The sequence below is a fragment of the Juglans regia genome, unplaced genomic scaffold (assembly GCF_001411555.2).
Source record: "Juglans regia cultivar Chandler unplaced genomic scaffold, Walnut 2.0 Scaffold_693, whole genome shotgun sequence".
Classification (NCBI taxonomy): Eukaryota; Viridiplantae; Streptophyta; class Magnoliopsida; order Fagales; family Juglandaceae; genus Juglans; species Juglans regia.
In genome coordinates, this window is record NW_023361796.1 from 191,544 (window position 1) to 209,967 (window position 18,424).

The following is an 18,424-nucleotide window of genomic DNA, read 5'->3' on the forward strand; positions in this document are numbered from 1 at the left end:
TATTACAAAACTACCCTTCATTTAATATTGAGTTGTAAGTTATGCCCACTTATTAAACCCTACAAAAAATAAAAAAAAACATCATAATGCAGTTCAGTGATAAAGGGTAAAATATCTTATCTTATCAAAAGAAGAAATTCATGTGAATCAAAATTTTGTAGATCTTTCATTGGGTCATGTGAAGTGATATGAAAACATATTATATAGAAGATAGAGGAACATATATAGCCAAGATTAGGGCGATTACGATAAGATCTAGTGGGGCCAACATGTGAGAAAGAAATATTAGACAATTTATGATTTTTAAAACAAAGCCAAAGATATTTATGATTTCTATTGTTTAAAAATAGATTCTTGAAGTTTTAAATACTTCAATACAGATAACTTTTAGGATAGTGCTACAGCGGGGGCTCCCGCTGGTGGCTGCAACATGTATTTATTTGTATTTTTTTTTAAATTGTTTTTTATATAAATTTTTTTAATATTTTTAAAATATAAAATAAATATAAAATATTATTAAAAACATTTTCTTAATCAAGAAGTAAAAATAAATTATTAAAAAATACTTCCTTAATTATAAAGTAAAATAAAAAATATTAAAAAAATATTTTTTATTTTACTTCTTGATTAAGAAAATATTATTTAATAATATTATAAATTTTTTTATTTTTTAAAAATATTAAAAATTATTAAAAATATCTATATAAAAAAATTTAAAAAATATATATATAAAATACACTAGAGCTCGGCAGCTCCAGCACTAATTTTCCTAACTTTTAAGCTATTTAATCAAAATTTGATTAGATATTAACTTTTTGACTAGGTTGATGGCAGTGAATTGGACATAATGACAATAGTGAAAATTAGAAGAAGAATTTAACGACAAGTCAAATCTAGGTTGACATCATGATCTGATCACGTGACTGCAGAACTTGGTTGGCAAAGAACCTCACATCAACGTCTGGATCCCCACTGAGTTCTACCTCTTTGGAACGAGTTGTCATATTAAATTCAGATAGACACCAACGTCAAGATCTTTGACTGTAGAACTTGGTTGACGAAGAACCCCGCATCAACGTCAAGATCCTCCGTAATTTCGACCAGACAGGGACGACCACTTGCATTGTTGAAAACAAAAATGTTGAGAACAAGAAGCATAACAAATGTGTTCCCTCCCTAAACCTAAGGTGATAAGGTACCGCGACTTATCAGAAAAAAAATAAAAAAAAAGATTCCACTGCAATTTTTTTTTAATAACCAATTTTTTTCTTAATTTTCTTAATAATAAATTAAGATGTTGTTAATTCATCTAAATATCTTAACGGTATTCATGCTTTTGTTATCAGATATTTGGTGCCAATCAAATAAGAAAATGATTGACATATAATTATTTTTATAATATTTTATCTAATTATGTTTTAAATGAAGAAAGATTTTTATAAAATAACTTTAAAATAACGTTCCTTACATAAATATCCTATTTTAAAGGATAATTAAAAAAAAAATTGTAAAAACTGTTCTACATTTATCGTTACTCCAAAACAAATGCCAAAAGCCCGCATCTTTGAAAATCGAAGTCCACGATATGTCGGTAACTCTGACGCTGCCTACATTCACTCTTGAGCTCGCAGAAGTATACATCAGATGAGAGTGCAACTCTTTTGGCACTGACAAGGGATGTTACTAGGACAACCATGGATTCGATGAGGCTATATGGTGTGTTGCGGCTTGTGGTTTTGGCTTTCTTGGTGCTTCCAGCGGTGGTGTTGGGCGGCAGCAGTACACGGAGATGCAAGTTTCCAGCAGTATTCAACTTTGGAGACTCAAACTCGGACACCGGAGGAAGATCTGCCGCATTGTCAGAGGTTAATCAACCCAATGGAGAAACCTTCTTTGGACATCCTTCGGGAAGGAATTGTGATGGCCGTCTCATCTTAGATTTTATAGGTAACTGGGCTAATCCTCTGATTGCAGTTTCATTTTGAAGAAAAACTCTATAGGTAACTGGCCAGAGGAACGGCGGGGAAACCGGATCCCACTTGGCAAAATGTAAATGACGCCGTTTGCATTTTCCTATATACGCATGTGTTTATATCATCTTGTTCATCTGTTTTAGTAACTTCAGGAAAAACACAAATAATGTTGCCACAAATAATGTATTGCTTCAAGAATTAAATGATGAAGGTTTTAATTGCAACTTCAAGCTGAAAGTTCCTGCCAGGCACGCTCCCATTAGTGTTTTTTAAAGTCCTGCTAGAAGCCCACGAAGATTGATTTCTGGGGATCTCTTTCCTTCTTCTGTGACTTTTCAAGAATTTTAGGATAGCCTTGTTACATGCATAGTCCCGATCAGTCCCCTTCCAATCCCAAAATGGCAGGATTTTTCTTTCAGACCAGACGTGAATGATTGGATACCTTGGATTTGCAGAAAATTGTTGGAAAGGATTAATCGAACCCCATCAACGACTTCCTCTATGAAAATACCAAAGATATCACCAACCCAAAAAAAAAAAAAAAATAGGCATTTATTTCACAGCTCTAGATGGGATGCATCCTGGATAGCAAATCTGCAGATGTTCAAATTTCTCCTACCCACGACGAGTCCCACAGACCTCTCTCTGCTTCAGTTTCTGCAGGCCTCTCTCTGCTTCTTTTCTCCTACCCATGCCGACGACCACTCTCTCTACTTTTTCTCGTGCACACAAAGACAATCAAACCAGTCCATCATTCAAAATCAAACCAAACTTTACCCAAATCCACAACCGACCCATCATTTCGAAAGCTTCTGGCAGATCTAAGATTGAAGATGAACAAGCAATCTCTGCTTTTTCTCCTACCCACGAAGACGACCACAGATCTGAGTTGTAGAAGACGACCCCTCTGCTCTGCTTTTTCTCCTAACAAAGTTTGGGCATCTGTTGGTTTCTCTCCTTTCATCTATTTCTTTTCGTCCGTTTTCTTCTTCTTCATTTTTTTTTTTAATATAGCCTCTACATGGCATTAGCCAATTACACCGCGGTTCCCCACCGCGGTTGTACGTAGAAGAACTAATAATGCATGTGTGCTTGTATATTTTTACTTATTTCTCGATCCCAATGCAGCCGAGGAGCTGAAATCACCATACCTGAGTCCATACTTGGACTCGATCGGGACGGATTTCAGGCATGGTGCAAATTTTGCAACAGGAGGTTCATCCGTTCGTCCAGGAGGGTATAGTCCATTCCATCTCGGGATTCAGATTTCCCAGTTCATGCGTTTCAAATCTCAAACAGAAGCTCTGTATAACAATCAACTTGACCCTAGCAGTCAGTCTCTCTCAAGCCCCCTCTCACTCAGTGTACCTTGTATGCTAAAAGATGCTTCAAAATACAGTACTTTGTGGTCCTGAAAGCTTACTAACAATGAGCATTGAATTTGTAAATTTTGGCTCCAGGAAAGATGCCACCAGTCAAAAGCAGCCTCCCAAGGCCTAAGGACTTCTCAAAAGCTCTTTACATATTTGATATTGGACAGAACGATCTGTACTATGGTTTTCAATACACAACATTAGAACAAGTTCGACTTTCCATCCCTGATATCTTAAGCCAGTTATCCCAAGCAGTGCATGTAAGCAAACACCACCTGATGGTTATAATTGAACAATTTCTGAAAATAACTAATTATTCTAGCCGTTCTTTTGGTCATTGTTTCAGCAATTGTACAAGGAAGGTGCAAGAATATTTTGGGTACATAATACAGGCCCAATCGGTTGCTTGCCAACAAGGGTTATAAATGACCGATCTAAGCCTGGTAATCTGGATCAGAATGGGTGCGTGAAGCCTAATAATGAGATAGCTCAGGAGTTCAACGGGCAGCTCAAGGACATGGTGTTTAAACTGAGGGCACAGCTCCCTGATGTAGCATTGACACATGTCGACATGTATTCCGCTAAATATGCACTAATCAGCAATGCAAAGAATGAAGGTAATGATAATTTTATATACAAACATCAGTAGCAGGGGGATAATAATCCACTACCCATTGCAGATCTAATCTTTTAACTGTTTGATGATGACAGGTTTTGTCGATCCATTTGAGTTCTGTTGTGGGACTTACTATATTGATTGTGGGAAGAAAGAAATAGTTTATGGAACGGTTTATGGTAATCTATGTCAGAATCCATCAAGGCACGTTAGCTGGGATGGCATACACTACTCTGAGTCAGCCAACCTATGGGTTGCAAACCGAATTCTCAATGGCTCCTTCTCTGACCCACCAGTTTCAATTCGGGAGGCTTGTTATCATCCCAAGAATTTGTAAGCACATTGCAGTATGTTAATGAATGCTGCTCGTAATAATAATTCTTTTTGAATGGTCCCCTGAATATGCAGTGTGAAAACGAGTACTCTTAGTAGCTTGATTTTGCAATCAGGCAAACATCAACTTTCAAGGCGACCAAAGTCGGTTTTATTTTCTGTACTGTATGTAGTATTTCCTGATGTATTTCTCTATTTACTAAAAATTATCTTTACGAAAAAAAAAAAAAAAAAAAGCAGCTAAAAGAAGCTTCATTGTTGGGAATTCTCCATCCTTGTAACTTTCAGAAAAAGGGAACGACATGGATACTCATGGATGCTATTGAGTTTATGATCTCAGGGTTGGTGTCGAGGAGTGTAACTAGTGATCTGGTTTTCCTGTTCCGGACCCTGCCGGCTTCTCTCAACAACTCTGCCAACCTCCGCCTCGTCATCCACATCAGGATTTGCTGTTCCTAGCTTCTCTTCTCTCATTCCAACGAGATATTCCAAAATTCCAATGGCATCATCCAGCCTGCCAAATTTTAAGTTGGAAAGCACAAAAATATTATTACAAAGTTCAAATAAAGAGAATCTACTTAGATTGTAGATATGCCCTGCAAAATGCTGTGTCGATGACCAACAGCAAAGCAGAGGGAGAAAAGATCAGAGCAAATGGTGCAAAACAATAAAAACTCACTTCAGTCACTTTGATAAAACATAACAAGAGAACAATACCTTCCCATTGCATCATAAGTGCCAGCAAGCTGATTGCTATAGACCCCTAATGTATCTGGATGATCTGGCCCATATTCCTTTTCCAGTATACTTCTTGCTTCTTCAAACAGATCTGCAGCCTCGTTTATTGCATAGCGCTGCACACAGGCAAGTCCCATTTAGTTAACTTAAAAGAAAGATATAATTAACCCTTCCCAAATTATTGCAATGATGGAATGGTCAAGTTTGCAAGAATTTTTTTAAAAAAAACCCGGGTGGACCCGGGTTTAGTCATGCGGGTACCGGCCAGGATTTAATCTAGACCAGAACCCGTAATCGGAACCCGCGGATTATCCGGGTTCCAGACTGGGCCGGGAAAAAACCTTGCCTGGATGAACAGTGCTTAGAGCAGCTTGTAATAATAATAAACAATTAAAATAACACCAGCTAGCTTGTACTTGGATGCGCCATTTGCATTGCAGGATTTTGGCAAGGAATTAGTTCTCAATCAAAGGTTACACGGAATGAATATAACCTATGTGTTGGGACAGTTTCGTGCATTCTTCAAGGTTATAGGGATACGTATTACATGTTGTGCACCAATTCCTGGCTTAGAAACTTTTGCAAGCTTAACATGATAAGCCCGCAGGACTTATCTTCAGATTATGATGGCTAAGTTGAAACGTGAATATTTTTGCAACCTTTGGAGGGGTGCTGCCACCATAGGCGGCATTCTCTTGTTGCTGCTCACTGTCATACAAACTATGTGCGCTCTCATCTGATCGGTGAAGAATTAGGAATGAAGCTTTTGTAATTCAACGAATATTCTGTTGGTATTTTTTAATAAATAGTTATTTGTAACGTTTGTTTTTTTAATAATGGTGGTTTTTGGAAATTCGTTTAGTCATTAAGGTTGTGAGTTATATTGGATTAATTGTTGAGTGCATTTTTAAAGTTGATCGGTTTTCTTTCTAAAGATTTATGGTCGATAAACTTGGTCAATGTGTAACCGTGTCCTTAATAATTTCTTACTCTGCACTCAGCTTACTCTTAACAATAGTTTTTAGTTTTGCCTAAATTTCTTACTAACAAGAGAAGTTTTATGAAGAAGAAAAATAAAAAGTATGCAATACTCTTGAGAATTTTTCAGACAAGAGAGAGGTGCTTCTTCTAATGAAGCTTTGGGTTCAACCACTTGTGTAGAGTTAGTTCTAATTATACGACGATCAGTTATGTTATTGTATCTCGGTGGAAACAAGTCAAAAGGTCGAGGTATGGCTGGAACGGTTCACTTGGAACTTTATCGATTGCATAGGGTTTGAATCTTTTTAAAGAAAGCAAGATATCCGTGCCTCAATTAAAACTGGTTTCATTTCAATTTTAATATCATTGTAATTTCCATTTTATTATTATGTATTTCACCAACACTTTCTGAAAATCATGTTGTACTCATTAGTTCGTTATGTTGTCAGACTGAAATCTCAATGTGACATAATGTGATATGCTAAATCTATTTTACAGTAAAAAAAAGTTTACAATTTGATGGATCACATTAAACAACGTCAATGTGTAAACCTTTTTGTGTAAACTAAGCATTTCTCTAGAGCAACTGACATAAAAAGCCACTTGAAATGTGATACATCAACAAAAAAAAAACTGGAGATGACAAAATTTAGGATGAATGGTAGTATTAGTCTTTCTTTTATATTTTTTCTATTTCTTTTCTTACTAAAACTTATTGCAAGAATCCTTGTAGGTTGTGGCTTAGTTAATTAATTCCCATAAAATTAATTTTTTTAGACAATTCTCTGTGGTTCTACGTCCAAAAAAAAAAAAAAAAATTCCTTGGTTGATTCTAGTGAGGAATATCTCTGATAGTTAAGAAGGTATGAAGCTTTTGTAATTCTACAAGTATTGGATTGCTTTTTGTTAATTAGGTTGTACTCGTTAGTTAATTATGTTGTCAGACTGAAATCTTAATGTGACAATTAAAGTAATAGATCTTTTGCTCGTTCATTCGAGCAGTTCTTTATCCTAAATTTTATCTTATAATTGTTTAATTTCAATCTCAATCACATTTGGTAATTTGACATATTTTAAGTGGCTATCATTTAAGTGATGAGAAGTATTAGATCTACACACAAATCTTATGTAAGAAAATCTATACGACGACGTGCTTTAATATGATATGTTAAATATATTTTACAATAAAAGAAGTTTTACAATTTGGTAGATTACATTAAACAACGTCAATGTGTAAACTCTTTTCTATAATATTTATGTTTAGAGCAAGCATTTCTCTTGAGTGATTAACATAAAAAAATCAATGTGACATATTATCATATATGACTAGGGATGACAAGATTTAGGATGAATAGTAGCATTAGTCTTTTTCTTTTCTTTTTTTCTTTCTTCCTTCTTTTCCTACTAAAAACTAGTACAAGAATTCTTGTGGGTTTTGGCTTAGTTAATTAGTTCTAATGCTATTACTCTTTGTTGAGACAATTCTCAACAGTTCCAACAACATTTGTTATGTCCACGACAATTGCTTGTGAAACAAAGATGCAATCTAAAGTGATTCTAGTGGGGAATGTTTCTGATGATTAAGTTAGTGAGAGAAGTAAGCATTTCTGAATAAATATCTATATCCTAATGCATATTTGGACAAATATTTATAGGATTTTGGGTGTGCTTTGTGGAGGAATCGCCCCATCTAAGCACTATAAGGAGAATGGTTGTGTCCTTTCGAGGTAGGAGTTTGTGCGGGAGCTATTTTGCCAGTGTGAATCTCTCACAAGATAAATTACATTTGTAAATGCAAGATTTTGAATAGGACTAAGTGACTAAATTACATTTATTAGATATTTTGTAAGTTGGATGAATGTGAAATACTTTGACTTTATCTATAAATATATTGAGTTTAGCTAGAAGTCATTAGATAGTATTTTAGATAAGTCAAGAGTATGAAAATTCAAGTTCCAATGAATCTGTAATTATCCAGTGAAGAGTTTGAATGAAAAACTACATCTGCTAAGAAGAATTAGCACCGGGTGTAGAGTTCTACTACGATTCAAACTCCTATTAGATTAATTTTGTCAGCGAAGTCCTACTACAGTTAAAACTCTTTTAAGGTTATTTATTGTTGGGACTCGATTGGATGACGAATTTTGATGATTCTTAGTTTGGAGTTATTGGAAAGCATATTCCGAATACTTGAGTGTGAGAAAATTCTCTCAAGAATTTTTTTAGTTATTTTTTCTCTCCCTTTAACTGTGTTCGTGCTCCATGTTGGAGATTGACTAATTGTGTCCAGCCACTGGAGTTCTAGTAGAGAAGTCGATATTTGAGAATCGTCAGAGATTCTGGATACTTTTGCGGTAGAGGCAAATGGATCATTTGTCGTGGCAAGTAAGAAAGTCAATTGGCAATGGTTTTGTAATTGAGACTTACTTGTACTTGATTTTTCATTGAATATAATTGACTTTTCTGGACTTGGCTGTCCCGTAGGATTTTATCTTTAAAGAGTTCTTTAAAGGGGTTTCCTTCATAATTAAGATTGGTGTTATGCAATTTATTTACTTTATGTTATTGATTAATTATTAAATAATTGCATAGTTGATGATTAACAAATGTGTTGAGTGAATTGGTAGATATTTTCGTCAATATACAGGGACATTTGGGTAATTTCAATTGGCAACATAGCGTGATTCACACATTCGAGTGTGATCTGTGCCCCTATAGACCATGTCGTCATCATTGATAGCCTTGCCACAATTTGATGAGAAAAGTTATGCATATTGAAAAATTCGTATGAGAGTTTTCCTCAAGTCGTTGGATGAGCGCGTGTGGCATGCTGCTAAGCGAGGATGGACTCAACCCGAGACAACTATTGATATATGGACAAGAGATGAGATTAACAACTGTAACTGGAACAACAAAGGACTTAATGCTATCTTCATGGTTGTATCTCCTAATGAATTTTCACATGTGAGGTGCAAAAGAAGCATGAGATATTTTGGAGGTTAAACATGAAGGAACAAGAATTGTAAAAAAATTCAAAATTACAGTTGATAACCTTAAAATTTGAAGAGATTAAGATGCTAGAAGATGAGAGCGCTTTTAATGATTTTTATGCTAAATTTAACGATATTGTAAATTCTAAGTTTAATATTGGTGAAAAGGTGAAAGATTTAAGAATTGTGAGAAAGATTTTAAGATTCTTGCCTGAAAGATTTCACCAAAAAGTGACTATCATTGGGGAAAACAAGGATTTAGATGCGATTAAGGTTGAAGAACTAGTTGGTTCCTTGCAAACATATGAGTCATTACTTCCTCAAACAAGAAAATGTAAGTCAATTGCTTTTAAAAACCGTGAAAGAAGCTTGAGAAGATTTTTTTGATGAAGAGAATCTAAACGATGAGGATATAGCTTTCATTGCAAGGAAATTCATAAAATTCTTGTTTAACAAAAATACTAGTGGAAAGGAAAAGCGAGGTAAGGAATTTCCTGCAAAAGAAAATAATTCTAAAAAATGGAATAAAGATAGATATAAGATAAAAGATAAAATTAAGTGCCATGAATGTTCAGGATATGGTAACATAAAGATTGAATGTCCAATTTTTAATAAAAATAAGGGAAAAAAGCACTAAATGTCACACTTAGTGACAGTTCAGAATATGAAACTTCTAGCTCATTGTATGATGATGAAAATTCATTCATGGCTTTTTCCACTGTTGCTAATGAGTTTCCTGAAATTGAGCTAACAAAATCTGAAAGTGGTAATGATGACAGTGACTCGGATGTAGCTCTTATTGATGCTGACCATGAGCTCAGTATACATGAAACTTATAATAATTCATGTGAAAAAGTGGTCAAGCTGAAAAAACTAAACAATAAGCTATACAACAAACTCATAGCCATAGAGAATTAAAAGAACAATCTATCGGAGACACTGAAAATTTCTGAAGTTGAAATAACAATGTTGAATACTCAAAAAGGTGCACTTGAAAAGGAACTGAAAAAATCTCAAGAGTGTAAGCAAAAATCTGCAACTCAAAAATTGGATGAGATGTATAGCAAGCATTCAAAAGTCTAGTTGTGATCGCACAGGTTTGGGGTACACGACTTCCTAAGGCAAAGAATCTCTAACCTCATCATTCGCTACCACTACTTCTAAGGGTATTGTCTTTGTTAAAGGAAGCCAAGGTGTGGATGCTCCAAATAAAGCTGTGTCAAAGTCAAATCACTCTAAAACTTCTCATGAAAGATCAACCTCAAAGAAGCTAAATCTTGGTAAGGTTGAAGGTAAGTTTGTTTCTACTTGTCATCATTATGGTATTTCTGGCCATTGGCCATATTGCTTTAACTTGAGTGAAGTGCAGAAAAATGAAGGAGAAAGAAAATAAAAAAGAAAGGGAAAGAATCTAGAAAATAATTGAAGAGTTGAGTCATCAAATAACTTCCATAAGCCTCAAGCTTGGTGAACTAAAAGAATTTTATCTTCGCAACAAATAAAAAATTATGCAAAGTGGTGTTTACAAGTCAAAACTCAAAGCAACATGAGTGGTTACAGAGGATGTTGTATGTCTAGTTGCTCACACAGCACTTAAATGAATGGACAATTATCTATGGTACCTGGACAACGCATGCTCAAGACATATGTCTAGTGATGCCTTATTCAAGAAGATCGAGTCTCCTAGTGGAGGTACCATGACTTTTGGAGATGATAGCAAATGCATTGTTGAAGGGAAATGGAGTATTGAAATACATGGATTGCCTACTCTTCAAAATGTTTTATTTGTTAGTAGCCTTAATGCAAATTTGCTTAGCATTAGTCAATTTTGTGATGATAATTCTTCTGTGCAGTTCTTAAAGGATAAGCGTAATGTTTACAACCAAGCTAGATAATGGATCTTGAAGGACACTAGAACATTTGACAATTGCTATGGAGTCTCCTCAACATCAAATTTGTGTTGTCATAGAGTTTTATTGGATAAACCGAGTTGTGGCATCAACGTCTTGATCATATCAACTTTAGAGACATATCGAATATTTCCAAAATAGAAGATGTAGCTAAGCTACCCAAGTCTCTTAAAACCAAGAAGATGGTTTGCGGATCATGCCAATAGGGAAAGCAAACAAGAGCTCAACACAAGAAGTTTTCTAATATTCTAACCTCTTAGCCTCTTGAGGTACTTCACATTGATTTAATGGGTAGAACACAAACCGAGAGTCTTGGTGAAAAGAGGTACATCACTTTCAAGATCAATCCCTTCAAAAAATTCACATTGTTTATTGATCTTATAGTTTGGGCAACTGTAAAATCTTCTACCAAAACTATTACTCTTTCCAGAGATTCGGAGTTTGGATGGAATGCCACAGTAGCAAAGTGGCCTGTCCAAACTTGCTTTGTTCTTCCCTCTTGAAGTCCACGAACTTGAACCGGTAAGACTACTTGAACTTGTCATTTGCTGGAAAATAGATCAACATTATCCAATTACACACATCATCTTGTGATCACATAGACTCATTGTAATAAATAATGGAAGTACATGTTCCACAACCCAAACTATTAAAATTGGAAATTTTTTCTGTTAATCAATGTTGGTTTTGCAAGTAGTATCGAAGTTGAAATCTGTATACTGGTTTTTTTACCAAATATGATCCAATTGTGTGCATATTCTCCACTATTCAAGTGGAGTTTAATACAAGACTCTCTTGCAACAATGATTTGTAGTTAAAGGGGGTAAACTTTGGATATACTCAACAAATGTTTTTCACAAAATGATGATATAGGAAATGTTCATATTTTTAGGTCCATCCAATGCCTAGTGTTTCACATATTTATCAGATAGAGCAATCTCATACTTTGAAATTTCTCTGCTCCCAACCCCCACCAAAAAATATGATATTAATAGAAAATGATCAATACTATATATCTCCTTCCACAACATTTACTCATATGGCATGATGTGTTCAGCTTTCGCTAGCTGTCGGCTAGAGTGTAATTTAAAACCAAAATTTATAAACTCTAAGCAAACTAATATAGAATATATACTTTTTATGGAATCATTTTTATATATTGTCTTCATAACCTAATCGTCTAGCTCGCTAATATATATTCTCTAGTTTGATATTTTTTAATTTACAGATTAGAGACACATAAAATTGACTCAAATCAACTTGACAATGTTTGGTGTGGTTTGGTTGGGTTTTTAGTAATTCAACTTTCTAAGATTGACTAAGATTAGTTGGAGTCGGGAAAATATATATGCATCGTGATAATTAGTCATTCTATACCCAATTTTATTTACATAGCAAATGAAATCTCACAACAATTTTATTAATGGCTAGTCTTAGAGCAAACAAAATCTCAGAGCAAAGGAAATCCAGATGAATTGAAATCCTTGTAAACGCTCAGGAAGTTACCTGGTGAGAGCGCGTGGCGGAGAAGGTGGCTGTACAAACCTCGGACCAAGTGATTAGATCGGCAATTTTCAGTGGGAGCTTCCTTTCATGAACAGGAGGAGGCTTCGGTGGAAGAGGGAGAGGAGGAGGGTTTTCTTTTTGTGAAGGGGATTTTTCACAACATTGGGATTCTTGTTATCGCCTATAGACAGGTATATGGAATGAGAAATGGAGTTATGTGGCAAAATGTCATTGGAGGGCAGTTATTTGAGCTTCAGCAGACTAACTAGTGGGAAGATTTTCTCTTATCGTATTCCTTGAATTTTTGTATTATGTGGTGGGCAGGATGCTTTAAAGCCAATTTTTGTATATATTAGTTGTTTTTTGCCGCAACAACGTACTTTGTGGCAAGACTCCTCACCCAAAAGGCCAATTTGGATCAAGATAGGGATGAAGAGGTTTTCTATACGATCATTATATAAAGGTTTTGTTAAGCTAAAATCATACTTTGTTCCCTTGGAAGTCTATTTGTAAAAGTAAGGTGTCCCCTAAAATTACTTATTTTGGCTATACATCATTTATTGGGAAAATTTGTTGGATAATTTGAGTAAGGTGGGTCTCATCGTAATGGGTTGATGTTATATGTGTAAAAAGAATGGGGAGCTGGTGGATCATACTTCACTGTGAGGTGGCAAGAATCATATGGGTGGAGATATTTAATGGAGCAGGCATTGCTTGGGTAATGTTCAAGAGGGCGGTGGATTTGTTTGCATGTTGGCAATGATGTAGGGCCAATTCACATATTGAGGATGTATGGAGGATGATTTTTTTATGTATTATGTGGTGTTTATGGATTTAAAGGAATGATTGAAGCTTTGAGATAATGGACGTTCTCTAAATGAGCTAAGAAGTTTTTTCTTCCATAATTTATTTCTTTGGGCATCATGTTGTATACTTTATGGATCTTGCTTCAATGACTTTCTTGTATCACTTTCTAGATCCTTATTATATATGTAACTAGGTGTATGCTGTTTGTATACCTCATGTATTTGAGATATGCTTATTTACTATTATAAATAAAATTTAATTTTACTTATTAAAAAAAAAAAAGATATTAGCTGATTAAGGGGCACGTTCCTCTTTTTAAACGTTAAGGTGGATCAGTGTGTTGAAAGGCTAGACTTGGGTTTTGTCCTGGGGTTGGTAGGAGTGGGCGGCCTAGGGAGCTCATTTTTAAGCCACACCCAATAGGCTTAGGGCTGATTTGGATTTTGAAATGAGATGAGATGAAATTTAAATGAAAAATAAAAGTTAAAAAAATATTGATAGAATATTATTTTTTAATATTATTATTATTTTAAAATTTGAAAAAATTGAATTGAAATTTGAAAAAAGTTAAATTATTTATTATATTTTGTGTAAAAATTTAAAAAAATTATAATAAAAAATAAAATAAAATATTTTCTGAATCCAAACGAGACCTTAAGGTTGCCTCATATCTCTCAACCTTGGGGTGCCTAAGCAGCCCGTGAGCTACCCGCAACAAGTGCGTCTGGGGCCGAATGTAAAAGGAAGTCAATAGAGATTAACATGAAGTTGGGCCATTGAAGTTTGATCAAAGAGAGCATGAATCCAAGGGCCCATTCCAAGGCAATATCTCAACCCTCAATAATTTGTCCCCCTCATGGAATTGCGTTTTTTTCCCTTAATCGAGTGTTTCCTATCACATGATATATTCCGATTGTGCCTCTTTGTGCTTGTAATAAAATTAAAATGACCTCCTACCTCCGTCATCACATGCAATGTCAATACAATTTTTAATACAAACATATTATTTTCATATCGGTTGATCACATGCAAAGTCCTTTGGAAAAGTTAGATATATTTTTAGAGTTTACAAGTCTCATACATTTATTTAAAAAAATAAATAAATAATGTTAGAGAGAAGTCACTATAGCAGTGCACACTTTGCACTCACTGTGTGGCTGCTTCTAGTTGATTGTTCTCAATACTCACTTAGAGAGATGTATGGTCTAGATGATACCACATCATGTGTACAAAATGGATGTTCCTAATAGTGACTTCTATCTATATTTATTCAAAAAAAATAGTGAGATCTATTACTAAGAAGTGTATTCTTTCATATTAATCTTAGATTTATTTATTTTTTCTAAAAAAAACTTTGTGGAAGTTTATACACTTAAGAATAAACAATTTTTATTTTCGAGAACGAACATTCCTCGGAGTTTATACACTTAACAATAAGCTTTGATCTTTTGTTAAACATTTGATTTCTATCTGTCAGATTTTTATATTTAATGAAAACAACAAATTATTAGTTGGAGGTTGTGAAAATGATTATGACTAATAATCAATGAAAATGTTGTGTACACGTGGTCGTGTCAATGTCCAACGTTTGCTTTAAATCAACGTTGATGACGACGTCCTACCTCTTGCATGCCACCATTAATGGAGGTTACATGCCACCCATCTCCTCTGGAAAGATAATAGAAAGACTTTGTTTAATTCAATTCAATGTCAATATAATTTTTAATAGAAAAATATATTTTTTATATCGGCTCACATGCAAAATATTTTTTTTTATGAATGATATTTATAATTTTAAGATGTAAATTGCGCATACTTTTAATAAATAGTAGAATCTATCATTCAAAATAGACTTTTAATAGTAAGAGGTCATTTGCAATATTTAACTAATTACGTCATTTTTTATATCTTTAAAATGAGTCGTGTCATGCCACACATTATTTAAATAGATCAGTTGTGTTAGATTTTGAAATTTTGATCCATTTAGCTAAATGGATCGTGATTGGGTTGACTTATATTATCGAATGTTTATGATTTGACACGATACGAATACGACTCTAAACACGAATTGTCACCCCTAATTATAATCAATTCTCAAGTGTTTTTTTAATAGTAGATTTGTTTCTAATCAAATCAAATACTAGAAACAAATCTACTTTTGAACAAAGACTTTTGTGTGGACAACACTTGGAGTATCCCAAAATTTTAAGAATAGTAGTGAAATTGATTGCGAGAAAATGTTCTTATATTTGGTTTTGAGAAATGAGAGAGAAAAAGTTAAATAAAAAATAAAAAATGGTTTGAATATAATTTTTTCATATAATTTTATTTCAAAATTTGTAAAAATTGTATTGATTTTTTATATGTTATTTTGAAGTTTGTAAAAGTAATATTGAATTTTGTTTCTAAATATCATGATTATATACTAAATAGATGAAAAAATTAAAATTTGAATTTGATAAGTATTTTGTATTTAAATGATATTAATTAAGAATAAAATTATAAGAAATTTTAAGAATTTTAATAATTCTCAAGGTATCCAAACATGTCCTAAATATAATACGATGTTATACTCATGTAAACTTCTCCGTTTGTAAATTTCTTTTCAAATTTAGAACTTCTCCAAGTTTATAGTTTGTTAAACAAATTATATTTAGAAAAATAGTTGATTTACAAAAAGATCTTCCAGACGTGGCTTATATAATAGATTAAATTTTTTTTGATATAAAAACTACATTTGCAAATCTCAAACCCATCTCATATATTTAATTGAGGCGGGACCGGAATGGATTACTGATCGACCTAGCTCGGTTAAGGAGATATGGCAACAAGACGGGCAGAGCGAGGAGTTGTTTCTCTATATATAGCCCTTTAATTTTAAAGAGTCGCACAGTGAATTAAAGATCTGCATTTAATTTCCAAAGTTTGGAAAGCTCTTTAATTTGTCATTTATCTCAGTGCATGCGCATAAAGCTTGGAGGACGAGTACTTCTGTTGTATCAGGTTCAATAAGAAATCTCTTCCTCTCATTCTCAGATTTATTTCATTAATTTCTTTTATTCTTTTATGCAATTCGATTGTGTTTGTCAGCAGGAAGTTTCAGAATTGCAACTTGATAAATAGATGGCAGGACAATCAGCAAGTTTTGAAAAATATCAGGAACATGCAGGGGCTAAAAAATTGTCCAAGGAAATCGAAGGTATGATAAAAAACTTAGATACACTCCCAGTATCATCACCTAAACATTGTTGTATCTACAAGGTTAAAGATCACATTCGCAAATCGAACGAAAAAGCTTATACTCCTCAGGTAATATCAATTGGGCCTTTCCATCATTATAACCCAACATTGCAAACAATGAAAAGGTTTAAATTGAGTTATCTAAAGAGTTTCACGGAACGAGCCGAAAGAAAGTTGAAAGATATAGTAAGCACTATAAAAAGTGCAGAAGAAAGTGTTCGGGAAAGTTATTCGGAGACTATACAATATCTTGACAGTGATGATTTTGTGAAAATGATCCTGCTTGATGCCAGCTTCATTATCGAGTATTTCTGGAAAAACAAGACGCTAAACTGGACCGACGAAGACCGGGAAATATTAGAGCCGTGGTTGTGCAATAGGATGCAGATGGACTTCATCTTACTTGAAAATCAGCTTCCTTTCTTTATTATTGAGAAAATATATGACATTGCATTTCCATCTCTCTCAAAAAACAACCCCTTCATTGAGCTTACCTTTCGCCAGTTCGAATATTACAACGTTCAAATTTCCCAATATTCTCCGTCGACAAAAATATTGCACTTCACTGACTTGGTTAGAAACTTTTGCATGCCTCCTAGCGAAAGGCGACTGAAAGGAAAGTCTCAAAAGATGATGGAAATATGCAGTGCAGCCCAGCTGGTTGAGTTAGGATTGAAGTTCAAGAAGAGAGAATCAAGCAATAATATTAATTGGTCACCTCTTGAGCTAAAATATGCGGACGGAGTGCTGGAAATCCCACGCTTTCAATTAGACGATACCACGGAGATTTATGCTCGAAACCTCGTTGCCTTGGAGAAATATCACCATCCTTATAAAGATGAGGCATATATTACTGATTACTATACCCTGTTAAGTTTCCTTATCAAAACAGTCAAAGATATGGACGTACTTGTACGAGAGCAGATCATCGATAACTGGCTGGATGGCGTCGTGGCAACTTCAATGATCAACAAACTGTCCGGTGAAAAATGTTTCAATATCCAAACCAACTCTCATTATCACAAGATGGCTGAAGAGTTGAACAAATTCTATACAGACCGCGCGAGAATGACTTATTATGTGATTATGAGGCCATTGAAACGTGAATATTTTTACAACCCTTGGAGGGGTGCAGCCACCATAGGCGGAAGTCTCTTGTTGCTGCTCACTGTCACACAAACTGTATGTGCTCTCATCTCGGTCATGAAGAATTGGGAATGAAGCTTTTGTAATTCTACGAGTACTGGATTGCTCTCTGATAATTAATGTTGTCGAACTGAAATCTCAATGTACATATAAGTAATAAATCTTTCGCTCTTGGATTAGAGCAATTTCGTTATCATAATTTTTTCATTTGCAATCATATTTAAATAGTTGAGTGGTAAATTTTAAATCGTTATCATTATATATATATATGAGTGATGAGAAATATTATTAGGTCTACACACAAATCTTATACAAGAAAATGTACACGAGTGAGTAGTTTAATGTCATATGTTGGATTGACTACTTTACAATATATAAAAAAAATTACAATTGGGTGGATTACATTAAATCACGTCAATATGCTTCCAAGGTAGGTGTCTGACTATTCTTGGACAATATTTCAACTCCTCATTACAAGCTCGACTTTGATGCTCTACCATAGCTGCTGTAGGTCACGATAGTACGTAGTGGATTTCTGCTATATATGCTTGGACACTTCCAACTCCCTCCACACAAATCCTACCGCTCGTACCTCTATGTAAATATATATATAATTTTGAAATCCCAAACTCGATCTATGGTCTCTTAACAACAATTTCTTTCTTCTTTTCTTCTTGTTTTTAGACAAAGTACTGCAATTTCCATTCACTCTAATTGTGGATAAAACTGATTTCTTTTTTCTTTTTCCTTTCTATTTTCCCTTCGTTTTCTCCTTGCAATTTCAATCTGTTTCACTAGAGCACCATAACTG

At 34.2% G+C, this 18,424-nt stretch overlaps 2 protein-coding genes across 2 annotated transcripts; both read left to right on the plus strand.

Moving 5' to 3' along the window:
- The first annotated feature begins 1,547 nt into the window (after nt 1-1,547).
- On the plus strand, nt 1,548-4,363 carry LOC108989127 (GDSL esterase/lipase At3g27950-like). Its single transcript, XM_019000121.2, has 5 exons — nt 1,548-1,947; nt 3,102-3,305; nt 3,434-3,606; nt 3,693-3,963; nt 4,058-4,363. Exons 1-5 carry the CDS (start codon nt 1,695-1,697, stop codon nt 4,297-4,299), a joined length of 1,143 nt encoding a protein of 380 aa, XP_018855666.2. The 5' UTR covers nt 1,548-1,694; the 3' UTR covers nt 4,300-4,363.
- Nucleotides 4,364-16,350: 11,987 nt separating this feature from the next.
- LOC108997854 (UPF0481 protein At3g47200-like) lies at nt 16,351-17,688 on the plus strand. The gene has a single exon (XM_018974242.2). The coding sequence runs from the start codon at nt 16,351-16,353 to the stop codon at nt 17,686-17,688; it is 1,338 nt and encodes a 445-aa protein (XP_018829787.2).
- Nucleotides 17,689-18,424: the final 736 nt, after the last annotated feature.